The following is a 19,896-nucleotide window of genomic DNA, read 5'->3' as shown; positions in this document are numbered from 1 at the left end:
TCCACACATTTTTCTTGAGAATTTCATGCCAGGTGCTAACACAGAGGTGGATAGCCCCTACCTTGTGTAGCTTAGACTTAGATATAATGAATGTTTGAAAGTAGCTTATAACTAGGGGAAAACATAAAGAATCTCTTAACTCTCACCTTGATAATATGCCTTTATAATTTTACTCTGTTATTATAAACCACTTCCCAGATGTGGATAACTATCTTACAACCATGTAGAATGAGTCTCAAAAAATACCTGTGATTCCTCCAGAAAGGATTAAGCATTACCTGTCTCCCCTACCACAGAGAAAATCAAAGATAAGCTTTATCTTATTACAAAATATAAAGAAATGTTTGAAATATAAATGCTAAGAAAGACTGAAACAATATACAACATCTTGTATATATATTAATATAATGTACATGCTCAAAAATAACAATGTTGTCTACATGTATGTGTGTATGCACAACTAAGTCACTTCAGCTGCGTCTGGCTCTTTGCGACCCCATGAACTGTAGCCCACCAGGCTCCTCTGTCCATGGGATTCTCAGGCAAGAATATTGGAGTGGGTTGCTATACCCTCCTTCAGGGGATCTTCCCAGCCCCAGGGATGGAACCCATGTTTCTTAAGTCTCCTGTATTGACAGGTGGGCTCTTTACCACTAGTACCACCTGGGAAGTCTAATACTGTCTACATTTACATACATGCTTAGAATAAATGTGAGGCAAAGAGAGAAATAGAGAGCAAGGGAGCATATGGAAAAGTCTGGAAAGAAATACAACCAAATGTTAACAGCAGTTGTCTCTTAGAATGATAATGTTTAAGTCATTTTCATTATGGATGATTTTAAGGAGAAGTGGATGAGGATAAGATGGTTGGATGGCATCACTGACTCAATGGACATGAGTTTGAGCAAACTCCAGGAGACAGTGAAGGACAGGGAAGTCTGGTGTGCTACAGTCGATGGGGACACAAAGAGTCAGACACAACTGAGCCACTGAACAACAACAATTTTTGTAAACTTCTGCATTGAGCAAATATTACTTTTAAAAATCAAAAAAAGACAAATACTGTTGTCAAAAGAGTCATTAGGAAGAAGGAAGCTAGAGAATGCTTAGAAACAGAATAAATTCATTTTTAACTGCTAGCAAACTACTAAAAATAAGCTTCTAACCAATTAAAAATTTTAAATCTATTGTCCATATTCCTTTAATATAATGTACTTCTTAAAAAAATAAGTGCTATTTTGTCTAAAGTAAAGCTGATTCATGCATTATTTTTAAATTGCTAGTTATTAGTGAACTCCAGCCAAGAATTTCTGAAAGTTTTTGAAAGAAGACTAAGTGATAGAAACTCAGCATGTGTACACAGCCGAACCCCACTTCCTCTACTGATTGGATATTTCCTCAGAGAGAAGAGAAAATAACTCCTTAATATAGCAAAACTTATATACAAACTAAGTCTTCACAATACACAGAGAAGGAAAAGAATAACCAAATATTAATAGAATTTGCCAGATGTTTAAACCAGCTATTTGGAAATTCAAGAATGAGAATAGGTTTCATTTTTATGTATCTATCTGAATGTGATCATTTGAACCATAAACCATTTTTCATTGCACCTTCCCTCTAAGCCAAACATTCAATAAAACATGAGGATGACAACAAAGACCACGCTACGTAGTGTCTTTACTGCTCATTCCACAAACATCTGATGAGTATCTACCAAGTGTAAGGTTATCCTCATTTCTTCAGCAATACAAAGATAAAACTACTTTCAGCTCCAGGTGGATGGGAGCTGGGCTCTAGCACAGGCTATAGGCAGTATCTTGGGAGCTTGCAGTAAGGGCAAATACAAGGGTCATTTGACCAAAGACTACAGAGCATAGTGCTAAGCAGAAACGATTTTAATACAAAAGGTAATCTCCAGGAGAAACACCAAAATCAAAGTCAGGTTTACCAAGTAAATTGTTAGTCCAAAGGAGGATACAGGACTCCTAATAAGAGGCAACAGGTAGAAATCAAGATAGAAAGATTCATAGGCTAGGGATGGGTAGAGAAATTTCCTAAGGCAGAGAACATTCTGCATAAAACTTCATAGAGCATGTTCTGCAATGTGGACTGGAACGGAGGCAAACACAGTCCCTGACTTCAAGAAAATCAGAGCCTGGCAAAAGAGATAAGATCCATGTCATCCGGCACACTTACTTGTCAGCTCCACCCAACAGCTCCTTAAGCCTTGAAACAGTGCCTCAGTCTAATGCTCAATTTGTATTGCGTGAATAGATGATAATAATGATGGTTATGTGAAAGAGACCAAGGAGGCTGTAGATAAAGAGATTGGACAGGGAGGTGGAATGCTCCAAAGACAAGGTGTGAAGACACCTAGTTCTAGTCCTTGGCTCTGCTACTAACAAGGGTTAAGCTGGACAAGTCATCTAAGTTCTAATTCCCTCATGGGAATTGGAGCAGATGACTGCTAAGATTCCCTTTTTTTCTTTTTCCTTTTCTCCATAAAAGGAATTCATCTTTCTTAGATCAGATTGGAAAGTCCTTTTTTATCCTGCCATTCTGCCAACTGTATTGAATAAATTCAAGCATTTTATAACTCTTGGCCTTTTTAAAAATTAACTGCAATTGAATCATCTGAATGAACAGAGTTATTTTTAAAAAAACCAACTTAAATCCAAGCAATATCTTTGTGATATCTCCCTTGCAGATATATAAACTTTTAGCCTCTTACCTTGAATAGAGTTTCCATATTTGCCTTATTTAATCAATGATAAAAGTCAGATATTTCATTCCTTATACTTTTTCCGTTAGCAGCATACTATAAATTCCAAGAAGAAAGGGATTTTTTTTTTCCCTTTCCACATTCTACAGTGAGAAAGAAGTTAATGCTAGTTTATCAAAGTAATTTATGCCTTAAAATTCCTCCAAGGGCAGAGAGAAAATAATAATGTCCATTCCATTTTAGGCTTTGGTCTCAGTAGTTCCATTGGTATAGGATAAGACATACTAAAGGGGGAAAACCATAAATCAGTTTTAGTAACTCTATTACACATTTTAAAAAACATTTTCAAAGAGATTTGAAACCTGCTTTGTTATCTTTAATCAGTATCAAGATACAAGATTAAGTATTCACAAAAGGACAGATAAGGGAGATTTTCTATTCAAATAAAAATTCACAACAAAAGGGAAAAATACTTCAAATAAGGTAAACAAAATTGGAAAGTAGAACACAGAGAATTCTAAAAGTCAACAGAGTATTATGGAAAGATTCCAAACTCACAAAAGTGGGAGAGTGATGACCCATTTCATTAAATTACATATTGAAATAAAATTACTGATTTTCACAGGATGTTATTTCTAATTTCATGCTCCACAGTGCAGTCATCTCAAAATCCCATCAGCCTTGATTAGTCAAATGAAGTTTCCGGAAAAGCTAATTTTGAAAAAAGAGAGAGAGGAACTTGTTGCTGGAAACAAAATAAAGCTTCACATCTGTGTCTACATCTGAAGTTGCTCTGTAAGATCTGATAACTTGTTAGAAAGCAACTTTGGTTTTTTCGAGGGTTTTTTTTTGCCAGGTCATGGATTTACATCATACATTTTTTTCTCTCCAAGGAAATTCTAATTACTGGTTCCAATCATTTCTGATTGATTTGCTTTTTATTCATCCAAGGTATTCTCTGCTCTATGATGAAATCAAGCCTTCAATAAAATTCCAAAAATTTCAGAACAATTTACGAGCTCCAGATGACTGAAAGTTTTCTCATGTCCGTTTGGCATTTAGAAGAAGAGTTTCACCAAATATATTCTGAAGAAGAATTCATCTGGCATTCACTAAAACAAAGAACTCACCAGTGACATAATTGAGGCAAATTAATATCACATAAAAGCAAATTTGCCAATATTCTTTGAGGCCAAAGCTGCAATCCAACTTCCATGTATTTCAACAAGTCTTCTTCTAAAGCACAGGCCACAAATCACATAGGTTAATGTTTGGTGTTGTTTCAGCAATCAATTTCTTAAACACACATTATCTTCTGTGGAGTGTGTGTATGTGTGTGTGTATGTGTGTATTTGAAAAGACTCAGGTGTGTGCTGAAAACCCACTTAAAATTCATATTTTCTCTTGGCCTGATGCTGACTCTAATTCAGCGACAAAAAATAATATTAAAATAAAAGAAACTTAGCACTAGAAAGACTGTTAAAGACTACTTATTTAATAAAGACAAGTATATCAGAAATTCATATGTGTATTCACCACAAGAAAATTTTCTTGGATAATAATGATAAACTTAGCTATTAAAAATGCTGAATTTTTAAGCATCAATATGAAAGCAGCCCAAGAAAATAAATAATTTAAATCAACATTATTCTTGCAAAATGACATTACAGGGGCTATCAGTAGCCAGTAATCAAATTTTATCATGATACTAAGACATCTAGTGTTTAACAAAAAAAAGCTGTTTTTATGAAAGGCAAAGGTTTGTACGGGCAAATCTGATCCCAATATTGGCTTCTCTTTCAACATATTCATAACAGCATATACTTTCACAAACCAACTGGACCCAAATACTGTCTGATTTGGTTATACGGCCAAAAGTTACAGGCCATTTCTGCTATTCATGTGTTGGTCTCTAGAATACCAGGGGTACCCAAAGCTGGACACAGCATGCACCTTAATCAGCCACTCCTGGACGGAGGAGCCTTAGGCTGCAGTCCATGGGGTAGCTGAGGGTCGGACACAACTGAGCGACTTCACTTTCACTTTTCACTTTCATGCATTGGAGAAGGAAATGGCAACCCACTCCAGTGTTCTTGCCTGGAGAATCCCAGGGATGGGGGAGCCTGGTGGGCTGCCGTCTCTGGGGTCGCACAGAGTCGGACACGACTGAAGCGACTTAGCAGCAGCAGCAGCAGAACTGAGCTACACTCACAGGGCATCTTTCTTTTAGATGTAAATGGAGCCTTAAAGCACACTGTGTAGTCATCAACATCTGTGAATTCCTTCTAAACTGTGCCCCCCGCCCCCCGCCCACTCCAACCAAACAGATCTTCAAATCTTTAAAATTTCAGACTCCTGTGGGCTCAGAGTAATTTAGCAAGGTGAATTTATTGCAATCTCCAGTTACAGTCTGCTCAATCTACATATCAGTTTGAATCTCTGTAGTGGCAACACAATGCTTCTGTTCTGTCCCTGAAATCCTAAATTCCGTTGGTGGTGGGGAAGGAGTAACAGAGATGAGAATTCAGAACAAGGGTTCTGGCACTAGACAGCTTACTTTTGAATCCCCACTTTGCTGCTCACTACTATATGACCAGAGCAAGTTACTAAACTGCTCAGTGACTCAATTTCTTTTCTAGTAAAACAGGCACAATAATAGTTCTGTAACACATGGTGTAATGACTATAAAAATGGTAACTACTACTATTTACTACCAGTAAAGAAGTATAATTTCATAAGCCACTTAGATCCATTTATTCAAAAAATACTATTGTCTGAGGACAATGTTCAGAGTGGGGCCACAGATTTCCATGACCCAGTCATCAAACTGCAGCAGACTAAGTGTCTAGACCCTGATTCTTCTAAATATCCCACAAATTAGAAAAAGTTACACACAAAAATATGAAGAAATTTTTTAACCTTAATGACCTCTTTCATTCTATCATTCAGTTAATCTGATTATCTGATTTAAGTCACCATGATCAGTAATAACTACAGCAATAGCTATGTGCAAAGAATTGTACTAAAGCCTTTATGTCCATTTTCTTATTTAATACTCATAAAAACTCTATGAGCTAGGAATTATACTTATTCCCATCTCACATATGAGGAAACCGAGGTCCCAAAAGACTTAAGTAACTTTCCCAAGTTCACACAGTGAGTGAGTGGCACAGCAGGACTTGAACCCAAGCTCTCTGGACCCAAGCCCTACACTACACTAACTCCTTATTGGCGGTTATCTTAGGGTATGTCCATTATTTCTAACCAACTACTGTGTCTATAGTTTTGATATTTATTGGCACAGTCTGAGCCACATGCTCACTCAAAAAGTCAGAGGAAAAATAAGCTCCCTACAAATTACTTGAAGTGGAAATTCTCAAGACCAGATGGCGGTGTCTGGATTGAAGAACCATAAGGATAAGCAAGCAAAGGATACAGCAGTTCCCAGTTATCCATGGTTTTGCTTCCCACAGTTTCAGTCACCCAAGGTCAACTATGGTCTGAAAATATTATATGGAAAATTCCATAAATAAACAACTCAGGTTTTAAATTGCACCATTCTGAGTGTCATGATGAAATCTTGAGCTGTCCTGCTCCATCCTACCTGAGATCTTAACCATCGACATCATCTGCCTACATCCAATCAAAGACATCATCATGGTCCAATGATCCAGGATCACCAGAAGCAGATACTACTTCTGACTTATTCTCAGAATGTCAATAGCAGCCTAATGTTAAGTCACAGTTTCTGTTGTCATTCACCTCATTCATCTCGTCATGTGAGCATTTTATCACCCCACATCATCACAAGAAGTGTGAGTACAGTATAATAAGACATTTGAGAGACTACATAACTTTTATCACAGTATATTATTATAATTGTTCCATTTTGTTACTAGTTATTGTTATTATCTCTTGTGAAAGTGAAAGTGTTAGTCACTCAGTCATGTCCGACTCTTTGCAACTCCATGGACTGTAGCCTACCAGGCTCCTCTGTCCATGGAATTCTCCAAGTAAGAATACTGAAGTGGGTTGCCATTTCCTTTGCCAGGGGATCTTTCCAACCCAGGGATTGAACCCAGGTCTCCCACATTGCAGGCAGACTCTTTACTGACTGAATCACCAGGGAAGAGTTGTTATCTCTTACTGTGCTTAATTTATAAATTAAACTTTATCATAATTATGTATGCCTAAGAAAAACATAGTATATATAAACTTCAGTACTTTCCATAGTATCAGCATCCACTGGAGGCCTTGGAATATACACTGTCTGGATAGAAGGAGATGACAGTATAAATGAAAATAAAAGTTCAAGGTGGATGCCCCAGGTCCTGGCCTACCTTGTAGCTCAGAGTTCAGTTCAGTTCAGTCACTCAGTCATGTCTGACTCTTTGCGACCCCATGGACTGCAGCACACCAGGCTTCCTTGTCCATCACCAACTCCCATAGCTTGCTCAAACTCAAGTCCATCAAGTCAGTGATGCCATCCAACCATCTCATTGTCTGTCATCCCCTTCTTCTCCCACCTTCAAATTTTTTTCAGCATCAGAGTCTTTTCTAGTGAGTCAGCTCTTTGCATCAGGTAGCCAAAGGACTGCAGGTTCAGATTAAGTATCAGTCCTTCCAATGAATATTTTTCAGGACTGATTTCCTTTAGGATTGACTGGTTGGATCTTCTTGTAGTCCAAGGGACTCTAGAGAGTCTTCTCCAACACCACAGTTCAAAAGCATCAATTCTTTGATGCTCAGCTTTCTTTATAGTCCAACTCTCACATCCATACATGACCACTGGAAAAACCATAGCTTTGACTAAATGACCTTTGTTGGAAAACTGATGTTTCCACTTTTTAACATGTTGTCTAGGTTGGTCATAGCTTTTCTTCCAAGGAGCAAGCGTGTTTTAATTTCATGGCTGCAGTCACCAACTGTGGTGATTTTGGAGCCCCCAAAGATAGTCTCTCACCATTTCCATTGTTTCCCCATCTATTTGCCATAAACTAATGGGACCAGATGCCATGATATTAGTTTTCTGAATGTTGAGCTTTAAGCCAACTTTTTGACTCTCCTCTTTCACTTTCATCAAGAGGCTCTTTAGTTCTTTTTCACTTTCTGCTATAAGAGTGGTGCCAACTGCATATCTGAGGTTATTGATATTTCTTCCAGCAATCCTTGATTCCAGCTTGTACTTCATCCAGCCCGGCATTTCTAAGCAGGGTGACAGTATACAGCCTTGATATACTCCTTTCCCAATTTGGAACTAGTCTGTTTTTCCATGTCCAGTTCTAACTGTTGCTTCCTGACCTGCATACAGATTTCTCAGGAGGCAGGTAAGGTGGCCTGTTATTCCCATCTCTTGAAGAATTTTCCACAGTTTATTGTGATCCACACAGGCAAAGGCTTTGTCATAGTCAATAAAGCAGAAATAGATGTTTTCTGGAACTATTTTGCTTTTTCAATGATCCAGTGCTGTTGGCAATTTGATCTCTGGTCCTTCTACCTTTTCTAAATCCAGCTTGAACATCTGGAAGTTCGTGGTTCCCGTATTGCTGAAGCCTGGCTTGGAGAATTTTAACATTATGTTGCTAGCATGTCAGATGAGTGCAATTGTGTGGTAGTTCGAGCATTCTTTGGCATTACTTTTCTTTGGGATTGGAATGAAAACTGACCTTTTCCAGTCCTGTGGCCACTGCTGAGTTTTCCAAATTTGCTGGCATATTGAGTGCAGCACTTTCACAGCATCATCTTTCAGGATTTGAAATAGCTCAACTGGAATTCCATCACCTCTACTAGCTTTGTTCATAGTGATGCTTTCTAAGGCCCACTTGACTTCACGTTCCAGGATGTCTGGCTCTAGGAGAGTGATCACACCATCATGGTTATCTGGGTCATGAAGATCTTTTTTGTACACTTCTTCTTGCCACCTCTTCTTAATATCTTCTGCTTGTGTTAGGTCCATACCATTTCTGTCCTTTATTGTGCCCATCTTTGCATGAAATGTTCCCTTGGTATCTCTAACTTTCTTGAAGAGATCTCTAGTCTTTCCCATTCTATTGTTTTCCTCTACTTCTTTGCATTGATCACTGAGGAAGGCTTTCTTATCTCTCCTTGCTATTCTTTGGAACTCTGCAGTCAATGGGTATATCTTTTCTTTTCTCCTTTGCCTTTAGCTTCTCTTCTTTTCTCACTTATTTTTAAGACCTCCTCAGATAACCATTCTGCCTTTTTGAATTTCTTTATCTTGGGGATGATCTCGATCACTGCCTCCTATACAATGTCATGAACCTCCACCCATAGTTCTTCAGGTACTCTGCCTATCAGATCTAATCCCTTGAATCTATTTGTCACTTCCACTGTATAATCATAACGTATTTTGTTTAGATCATACCTGATTGGGCTAGTGGCTTTCCTTGTTTTCTTCAATTTAAGTCTGAATTTGCTAATAAGGAGTTCATGATCTGAGCCACAGTCAGCTCCCAGTCTTGCTTTTGCTGACTGTATAGTGCTTCTCCATCTTCGACTGCAAAGAATATAATCAATCTGATTTCAGTATTCACCATCTGGTGATGTCCATGTGTAGAGTCTTCTCTTGTGTTGTTGGAAGAGGGCATTCTCTTGGCAAAACTCTGTCAGCCTTTGCCCTGCTCCATTTTTTAGTCCAAGGCCAAATTTGCCTGTTACTTGAAGTATCTCTTGACTTCCTACTTTTGCATTCCAGTTGCCTATAATGAAAAGACATCCTTTTTTGGTGTTAGTTCTAGAAAGTCTTGTAGGTCTTCATAGAACCGTTCAACTTCAGCTTCTTCAGCATTACTGGTTGGGCATAGACTTGGATTACTGTGATACTGAATGTAGCTTGCAGAGGCAAACCTAAATCTAGAAATCCTGACAGCCCATGCAGAATGAGTTGTCTTCCAGTCAGAGAAACCTGGAATCATGGGCTCAGTGTTCTTTGTGTCCTCAGGCTCATCAGCACACAGAAACTACTTAAACACTAGAGAAGACAATACTTCTACCATCTCACCAGACCTAACAGCCAGGTTCTGGACTTTGACATTCTTCTTTTACTGACACTAGAGAAGACAATACTTCTGCCACAATTTACTAGACCTAACAGCCAGGTTTTAAACTTTGACATTCTTCTCTTACTGGCACTAAGTCATTTCTCCTTATTTTTTTGGACCTAGGAATTTTTCCTTTTTGTACTTAGGGGGCATTCTATGTGCAAGACTGCTGATGGCCTACCACTGTAAGGAAAGAAATGACGAACAGGCAAAAGCAATGTGAGAAATACAGGTAAGTAGAATGTGACAACAGGTAGGTTAAATATAATAACTACAAATAAATGTTGTTACCCAGGTCAGTGTTTGTGTAAAACTGACACAAAGAAGTTGAGCAACTGCTATGATTACCCAGCTAAAGCACAGCAAAAATCCAGGCAAGAACTCCTGTGTCCTTTCATATTTTCTTTCTACCACACTGTTTCTCTTCACTTTTTTTTTTGTTTTGGCCACACCACACAGTTTTCAGGATCTTAGTTCCCATACCAGGGATGGAACCCAGATCTCAGCAGTGAAAGTTCAGAGTCCTAACCACTGGCCTGCCAAGGAGTTCTCTTTTCTATACCTTTAAGTTTGCCTAGGATTGAGGGCTTTCCAAAGATATAGAACTTCCAGTGCAAAAACTGGAAAAGTCCTGGGAAAACTGGAATGAGTCAATCACCCTGCCATTAATCCCTACACAATTGTTTCATCTTCACTGCCTTCTTCACTGCCTTCTTAATGTTTTTTCACAGATTTCATTTTCCAGTTACCCACATACTAGTGAAAATTATTAATCAGGTTTTAGCCACAAGATTTGTGGCTCCATGACTCAATTAAAGCCTGTGGGTCCTTGAGACTTCTAATTATTTTCAAGGAATTTTTTTTTAAAGGGAAATAAAAAGTGAAGTCACTCAGTTGTGTCTGACTCTTTGTGACCCCATGGACTGTGGCTTACCAGGCTCCGCTGTCCATGGGATTTTCCAGGCAAGAGTACTGGAGTGGGTTGCCATTTCCTTCTCCATTTAAAAAGGGAGCAATAGTAAAAATTTTCTTTGTGATACATATAGTATAATATTTGGCAAGCTGGAAAAGAGATGGCTCCCTTATCACTGGTTATTTTTCAAATCCTATGAAGAGAAGCCAGAGTTGTCTGCCAGAGTTGTCTTCCAGAGGCAGTGACTGTTAAAGGAAGATCTCAATTCTTAAATCTTTGAAAATCACAAACACACACACAAAGGTTAAAGGATGAAGGGGGATCCAGAAGCTGATCCAAACAGAGTGGTTGAAATGCTCAACTTGTCCCAGGACAGAAAGCCTGGGAAGCTCTCCCAATAGACTCTCCTAAAAAACAGCCAAGGCCTGGCACTCTGGAGTGCAGGACACAGGTACAACACTTCGCAGGAACCAGAGCTCCCAGAGTGGGATTCTTCCCCTGTTAACAGAGAGATGTTTTCTGTTTCAAGTAACTGAACACTTAACTCAAACTGGCTTGAGCCATAAGGAAATATATTACTTCACAAAACAGGGGTGCAGAGTCAGCGCAGAGTTCAAGTCTGGCTAATTTGGAAGCTCAACAATCAGGGCCACATTATAACTTTCTGGTCCCTGGGTAGTTTTACCTTCTTGGGCCCCTTTCTCCATAAAAATTATATTTTACAACTGCAATAGTATAGGGACAAATATAATCCAGACTGGATGATATTTATTTATTCTTTCTGACTTTAAAAATTAAAATATTGTGGAGAGGACTTCCCTAGCGATTAAGTGGTTAAGAATTCACCTGCCAATACAGGAGACATGAATTCAATCCCTTTTCTGGGAAGATTCCACATGCCATGGGGCAACTAAGCCCAGGCACCAGAGCTACTGAAGCTCACCTAAAGCCTGTGCTCTACAACAAGAGAGGTCACCACAATGAGAAGCCCACACACCACAACTAGAGAGTAGCCCCTTGCTCACCAACTAGAGACAGCCCTCAAAGAGTAACAAAGACCCACCACAGCCAAATATTAATTAATTAATTCTTTAAAAAACACTGTGGAGGACCCCTAAAAGTATCATGATTTCTGGGGTCAGTTGGCTCTCTGAACAATCCATCAAGATCCAGGTTCTCTCCATGTGGTTGGCCACACACAGCATGTATCACCTTTTTATGCTCAGGCTGGCTTACCTCTGGCCTGTGTTATGGCTGCCATAACACAACGGCAATGGAGGCAAAAGGCTCCACTGTTCTCCAGTGTGGGCTTCGGAGACCTTTCACCTAGGAAAGAAATCCTTCCCCTCAGTTCTGATTGGTTGAGGTGGGAAGATGGGCTACCCTGAAACAACAGCCAGAGAATGCCATTGCTGATTTCATTACCTTAGACTTGTCAGGAGATGCCCTATTGTAAGGAATACCTAAAGAATCCTGGGTTAAGTTGAGATGGAGGAACAGTCTACTATAGCCCATCACACTATATATTCTAATATCTCAGAACAATCATTCACATGTATTTGATATTTACCATGAGTTTCTTACCTAGTCCCCACAACCTTAAGAAAGAAAGTATGTTATCCTTCCTATTTTATAGAAGCAGGAACTGAGGCTTATAGCACTTACAAGATTTCCCAAAGGTAAGATTTTATAAATAGTAAATAAAGAGGTCAAAAAATAAAAGAAAAAATTAATGTTAGACTTCATCAAATTTAAAAATGTTTGCTCTCAAAAAAACAGCATTAAGAGAATTAAAAGGCAAAACAAAGACTGGGAGAAAACATTCAAAAATCAGACAAAGAACCTGCAGGGAGAACTTGTATTTTTAAAAAAGCTCTTACTACTAATAAGACAAAAAAAAACAAAAATAAAGAAATAAAGATTTGAATGGGCTCTTCACAAAAGAAGACATAATGATGGATAATGAGCATATAAAAAAGTTCAGTATCATTAGATATCAGAGAAACATAAAACCACAATGAGCTGCCACTTACACACCTGCCATAAAATGGCTAGCATTATAAGTTGCTGACAATATCACAAAGTTTCACATACTGCTGGTAGGAATGCCAAGTGGTATGGCTACTTTGGGAAATACTTCGGCACTTTCTTATAAAGTTAAACATACCTATACCATATGACCCAGAGATTCCACTCCTAAGTATTTATCTAAATGAAGGGAAAACATATGTCCACACAAAAATTTCTACATTAAATGTCCATGATGGGTTTATTCACAAACAATCCAAATACCCATCAACAGGTGAACAGATAAACAAACCAGGGTATATCCACACAGTGGAACGATACTCATTAATTAAAAAGGAGTGAACTTCTGATATACCTAACAGCAAGGATGCATCTCAAAAGTATGCTGAGTGAAGGAAGCCAGATGCAAAAATGTACATGTTCTAGGATTCCATTTACATGAACTTCTGCTGAGAAATGGCTGCAGAGGCGTGAGGGTATAAGTAAGGAGAAAGATAAGGAGGCTAAAATAATTTGTGTGGAAGATGGTGGTGGCAGAGGCCAGCATGGTCATGAAAGAAGTTATGAGAAGTTGTTCAGTTCTGGATACAGTTTAAAGATGGAGCCAATAGAGTTTTCTGAAGAACTGACTGCAGGGTGTGTAAGAAAAAAGAGAAACCGAGGATGACTCTGTGATCTTGGATCTAAGCAAATGGAAAGATGAAATTGCTGTTCATTAAGATGGTGAAGCAGGTAGGCAGAGAAGGTTGGGAAGAAGGGTGAAAGTCAGCAGACTGTTCAGTTTGAAATGTCCATTAAGTGCACAAATGAAGATAGCAGGTCAGGAGTTGGATGTACAGGAACAATTCCTGGCTGGAGATAGAAATTTGGAAGTTTTAACCCCCTTTTTCCCTGGGGAAAGGGCTGAAGATAGGTAAAAAGAACTCAAAAAGTAGAAGAAAATGCCTAGACAGATCTTCTTACTGTACAAAAGCAAAGATACAATTTACTAAAGTCTGGAGGTCACTAATGAGTCAGACTCGACTGAGCGACTGAACTGAACTGAACTGAACAACTGGGTAAACAAACATTGAAATTCTGGCACCAAAATCTTCAATACTATTACCAAAACACCATACACTAAAATAACTGGTGAAGCATCAGAGTGGTGAAGCTCCTCTGATCTTGTCCACTGTTGTGGGGCTTGCAACCAAACTAGCAAGGTTGGCAACCTACTACATACCCCAGAGATAAGGACAGAGGCTTCCCCCCTGGCAGCCTCTCTCTCTCTCTTGCATTCCCTATCATTAGCTGCCCTTTGGTCTGCAGGGAAGGAGAAGGAGCTGTTGGGCAGAGCCTCTGTCCCTGCTGAGGGGGTGCTGAGTCAACAACTTCAGCTTGCATATTGTCTTATTCATGAAACTCTTTTCTTCAGAAGTCATAACTGCCTTGGAGGCAAACTATTAATCTGACTTTAGAGTTGGAGCTTTCAAAGATAACCACAATCTGTGTGGTATGACTTGAAGAAGCCAGAAAAAAAATTTTTTTTTCTCTCCAAATTCCTGAAATGCCACCATTAGTATGAAAGGTGAGAGTGAAATATTCAACTTTGAATGACCAATGTTGAGGACTCCCATAAATGAACCAGTGGAGAGAAGAAAAGCAGTAGATGATAAAGGGGGGAGGGGTATGGTTGAGAGACCAAAAACAACACAACCTCACAATTTTGTGTGAGTTCTACTTGGCCTATTCCCAACACCTCACACACAGTAAGTCACAAATATTTGTTGAATTGAAGGAGGAAACAGAACAGGCTCCATCTTGAAAGCAGGACTCCATCTTGGGCTGGACTGTGGACTTTGAGCTATATGCTCAGTATCTATGGAAACACAACTGAAAAACCAGGGCCCCTGGATGGAGGAGCCCCAGGGCTCGTACCTAGACTCTCTGTTGCCTAAAAGAATACCCTAATTATCTGTGTAACCAAATAGAATCATAACTTCTATTACGCTTATTGGGGTATGACCACAGGCCTATTGATAACTGTCCACTGTTAACTACCTAGGCTTAAGGCATAAGAATCACGGGTTACCTTTGATTGTATCTTTCTTTTCCTTTGTTCAGACTAGTTTCAGGGAACTTGAGGAGGTGGGTTGGGCACCCCACTTCAGTACTCTTGCCTGGAAAATCCTATGGACAGAGGAGCCTGGTAGGCTGAAGTCCATGGGGTCGCTAAGAGTCGGATACGACTGAGTGACTTCCCTTTCACTTTTCACTTTCATGCATTGGAGAAGGAAATGGCAACCCACTTCAGTGTTCTTGCCTGGAGAATCCCAGGGACCGGGGAGCCTGGTGGGCTGCTGTCTGTGGGGTCGCACAGAGTGGGACACGACTGAAGTGACTTAGCAGCAGTAGCAGTAGCACTTAGGGCATATAAGGTTTTCAGAAAAACTGGTCAGGGTTCTTGGCTAAGAGGAGACTCTGCCTTGGGCCCCCCAGTGTAATAAACTGCACTCCACTATCTGCATTGTCCTTCTGAGTGAGTTTGTTTCCCAGAACGCATGGCTATAACATTATGAATGCTCTTTTTCTATATTTGAGGAAGTAGACACTCCCCTGGAGAAGGAAGTGGCATCCCACTCCAGTGTTCTTGCCTGGAGAATCCCAGGGATGGCGGAGCCTGGTGGGCTGCCGTCTGTGGGGTCGCACAGAGTCGGACACGAATGAAGCGACTTAGCAGCAGCAGCAGCAGCAGACACTCCCCTATCCCCTCCCCCCCAAAAAATATCTTAAAGATAAGGCAAAAGAACTAGTCCTATAAATGGGGTTAATTTACTCTCCTAGGATTCACTTATTGTGTGTGTGTGTGTGTGTGTGTGTGTGTGTTTAATTTCTCAGGACGCTCGCAAGCTCTCTAGGAGAGCAGTTTTCCACTCCGCGGGGCACGAGAAATTGCCTGGGAGGCTGGAGCATCACCAAGGCCTATTCAAATCCCAAACATCACATGCCAAACGTGCCATCTTCTGCCTAGAGTTCCGGCGCGTCTGGGAACTAAGGGTGAGGGGCTGGGAGGGGCGGGCAGGCGCCCTCGGAGGAAGGGGCGCAGACCCAGCTGCGCAGCGCGCCCTCCCTCCGGGTTTGCTGCGCTCAGCTCAGCCCTTGCGCCTCCCTCAGCTCTCTCCTCCGCCCCCCTTCGCCCTCCCCTTTTCCTCCTTTTCTCCTCCTCCTCCTACCGCGGCCGCTGCCAGACCTCGCCAGTTCAGACCCACGGGGCTGCCCTCCCCTGCGCTCTCCCCTCGCTGCCCGGGCCCGGAGCGCCGCGCGGCCGCGCAGGTAGGAGCCCCAGAGCGGGGGTCACACCAGCGCACCCAGTGCCCGCGGGGCCGCGCGCCGAGGAGTAAGTGGGGTGACTTGAGGGGTGCAGTGGACCTGAGAACTGCCCCCACACAGTGCAGGATCTCTCAGGCAGAGAGGGAGGTGGAGGTGTGAGGTCTCGGAATGCGATCTGTCAGGATGTGCGAGCACTAGGTGACATCTGTTTGGATGGGCATGTGTGTGCGTGCCGACAATCAACCGACAAGGCTTTGCCCGAAAACGAAGTTTTGAAAGTTTCAGGGGGCCAGTGTGTGAGGTTTAAGCCGCACCTGGATTCCACCGGAACTGGTTAGAAGCTGGAGCACCGAGCAGCTCCCCAGAGACAGCCGCCTGTTAATATAGTTAAGAAAGGGGACCTCGCCTCCCTGAGGACGTTTGGCCTGCCGCCCTGAAACTGGTACTTCGGGCTGCGGTGTGGTTCCCCAGTTCTGGCCTTAGGCAGACCGGATCCTGAAGGTAGCATTTCGGGGACCGAGACACCCGTAAGGCGCGAGGGAACTAGACGCTTGGGCTGCTCCTCTACACCACCTGGGGCTTTTAAACAAAGCTGCTCACAGAGAACGCGTGGAAATGCCACTTGGAGAGTTTGCGCTGGGGAATGTGAGAAGGAGTTCTGAAGGGCAGGTATTTTAGTATGGGAGGAGATTGCTCCAGAGTTTCGCTGTGTTTTTTGTTTTTTTTTTTTTAAGTTTTTTTTTTTTTAAAGTTTGAAGCCAAGATAATTCATATTGGTTCACAAGTTTTTCTGCTGAACTTTGCAAGGAACTTAACTGGCTAGAGGTGAGCTTATAGGGAAAGCCTTAACGTTCAAAGGAAATATAAGATTTGCTGCCCCACTTCCACCCTCAAAAAAAAAAAATGCACCGTCACCTTTGAAATTAATTACCCTGTATTCTTTCTCTTTCACCCCCTTTCTTGAGCTTATTGTAGGTGCAGTGTAAATTGCGTACCTTACAGCTTTTGTGTATATTCATCGTAGCCGGACAATGTAAATCGAAATGTAATTCTGCAGCCGTCTTCAGCCTTTGGTGTCCCGTTTGGCCAAGGGAAAGTTGAGGAGGGGGTGGGGAGATGAGAAGTAGATTAGAAGCTGTGCATGACAGAGCCTCAGCCTTCTCCACCTTCTCTACCTTGCTCATTACTTTACAGCTGAAGTTTTATTTTCCTCCGCTGCAGCTGCTAAGCATCGGTTTGTACTGTGTTTTATTTGAGATTCACGATGTTGAAAGCCCTTTTCCTAACTATGCTGACTCTGGCATTGGTCAAGTCACAGGACACTGAAGAAACCATCACATACACGGTAAGGGATGATGGAATTTGAGACAACTGCGGTTCAGTGGGATTCTGTGGCACAAGGGAGACTTTATCCAGTCCTGCCAGTCTATGTGGGCTATTCTCTGCGGAGGGTAATAAATTAAACCAGCGTTAGCAAGGTTCACGTTTAAGATACGTTGTAAATAGCCCGTCCTTTCAAAAGTTCACTTAGATCGCCATTTGAGATACGGACCAAAATGTAAGGATTTATGCAAGGCCAAAAAGGGAAACTCCTTTAAATCAAAAATCAAAGTAAGCTACATGTTTATGAAACATTCAGCATATTAATGAGTATAAGTAATTGGAAAACACGAATTACAATATACATGAAGATAAAACCAGAACTCAAGGAGTAAGACTCAAATAGGAATGTTAAATATCATAAAAGCCCATCACCTCATTTGTGCATATGACTTATGTTCTCATGTAAGTGGATTTTCTCGACTTTATAAAGGCTATTATTCACTTACAATCTAACTGATAGCTCATATAAATGCCACTCAGGCATGTGTTACCAGGATGCAGTATTTGGTAAAATGTATTGTGAAATTTGGTTTTGTATTTTCTGATTAGCATATCTGATTTTCCAAGTAATTTTTATTAATTAGCTAATTGTATGAGTACAACCAACATTGAATAAAGTATTGAAAATATCATCATCTAACCACCCCTCCCCGCCACTGCCCAGAATGGATGGTGAGAACAGAGAGCAGTGCTTGCCTCACTTCTGGTGAGTCTGTTTGCACCTCTGTTTTGTGTTTTCTAGTCTTTAATCAGTGTTGTGAGGCAAATGACATTTGTCCTGGATCAGAATATGAAAAACATATTTTTCTACTTGCTCCCAACTTAAAATTAAGTAATCTTACTCAAAAGACTGTTGAAAATTTTTGAAAATAAAACTCTTAAAAGTGAGCTAATGTTAATTACTGATAATAAACGTTATCTCACTTTTTTGATACAGTATTATCCCTAGAATGTTAGTATTCATCTGGCAAATGTTCCTGTTGTCCAGATCAACTATAAATCAAATGGGGTTTAGTATAAATATTTTGTTAACTTAATGGTAAATGTAGTTGCTTCCTCTGCTGAAGATAAATAAAGCAAGAGAAATGAATACATGTGTTGTTTATCTTCAGATGAAATTGTTTTGTTCTTCAAGCTAAACTTACTACCTTCTTAGGGAGTTAAAATTAAATTAGCTACCCCCTTTTATATTCATGTAATAATAGATTTTATTGCTTTTTACAATTGCTTATCTTGTACTTCCTTCCCTTTGCTAATCACCTAAACCTTACTCATCTTCAGCAGAGAAAGTTCCCTGTGGTTTAGACACTGTAGTTTTAAGACCGCTAACTAGGGTTCACCAGTAGTATACCAGGTTTCTCAGATATGGCACCCTTTCTGTGCCAAGATTAAATCTATTCTCTTTTAAACTGTATATGGCTATTAGTTCATGGTTAAAGGACAAGATGTAACTATTTTTTTAGTAACTCCCTATGGAGACACTATCTCTTTTCATCCTCATAGCAAAATATGAGCTAAGTGGCATGCTCTTACTTCTACTAATAGTAGAACTAAAGATCAGAGAGGTATCTAAATTAAGGACTACACAGCCAATAAGTGGTGAAACTAAATTCAGTCTAGGCTTGTTTAATAGTGATCCATATTGAATGTCCTGGAACTGAAAACCTAAAACAAACTGCAAGTCTCCTCTATTTAGCATACAAATTTATCAAGTGAACTACCATTCTGCCTGGCTTGAATGATACTTTTCAGATGGATGGGATCATATCCACAAGACAGCCTCATATTCTCCTTTCATATTAAAGATAGGATCCATTCAGTTATGTATGCGTCATGTACCTGCCCTGTGCATAAGCAGTTCTCATCACTATCAAAACAATTCAAGCTTATTTGTTTACTAAACAATTTCAGACCTTAACCTTGGGGAATTTACTTTGAGAAAAGTACTGTTGAAAAGTACAAAGTATTATGCAGCTTATACATGTTGCTAAAGAAATACAAAAGCAGAGAGGTGATTAATGTTCATACTGGCAACCCACTCCATTATTCTTACCTGGAGAACCCCATGGACAGAGGAGCCTGGTGGGCTACCATCCACAGGGTTGCAAAGGTTTGGATACAACTGAAGCGACTTAGTGCATGCTGCCTTCAATAAGCCACTGGCTTATTGAAGGAGTTAGAACTTGCTGCTACTTCTTGAAGGAAGTGAGGACTTTGGATTATTCTAGAAAGGCTGAAGAGGCACCTGAATCAGAAAAGGTGGCATAATCAAAGACTAGAAGGGAACATAGCCAAGTCAAGATCAGGAGGTGACAAGGAGCTGGGTGATGTGGAGAACCTAAAGATGGTAATAGTGGAAGATGAGGGGTCCACAGGCCCCTGTGAGCTCTTAGATGGAGGAGCGGTGTAACCAAGAGAGCGAAGAAAGGTTATCATAGAGGCTTGTGTGCTGAATGCAGTGATATGGAGACCAGCTA

General features: G+C 40.5%; 1 protein-coding gene across 7 annotated transcripts in view; it reads left to right on the top strand.

Moving 5' to 3' along the window:
* Nucleotides 1–15,830: 15,830 nt before the first annotated feature.
* EFEMP1 (EGF containing fibulin extracellular matrix protein 1) overlaps nucleotides 15,831–19,896 on the top strand; it is a 70,386-nt gene continuing 66,320 nt past the window's right edge. For 2 of the 7 annotated variants that reach the window (XM_040224872.1, XM_040224867.1), the window contains exons 1-2: nucleotides 15,955–16,039; nucleotides 17,231–17,381. In XM_040224872.1, the coding sequence (XP_040080806.1) occupies nucleotides 17,301–17,381 (81 nt within the window). In that variant the 5' untranslated portion in view covers nucleotides 15,955–16,039; nucleotides 17,231–17,300. Of the gene's footprint in view, nucleotides 16,104–16,840; nucleotides 16,862–17,230; nucleotides 17,382–19,896 lie in introns of those variants that run through there. The other 5 variants (XM_040224871.1, XM_040224868.1, XM_040224866.1 and 2 more) reach the window with 4 other exon arrangements.

The sequence above is a fragment of the Oryx dammah genome, unplaced genomic scaffold (genome assembly GCF_014754425.2).
Source record: "Oryx dammah isolate SB20612 unplaced genomic scaffold, SCBI_Odam_1.1 HiC_scaffold_25, whole genome shotgun sequence".
NCBI lineage: Eukaryota > Metazoa > Chordata > Mammalia > Artiodactyla > Bovidae > Oryx > Oryx dammah.
The sequence above is the reverse complement of the archived record's forward strand: the minus strand, read 5'-3'. Positions and strand labels throughout refer to the sequence as shown.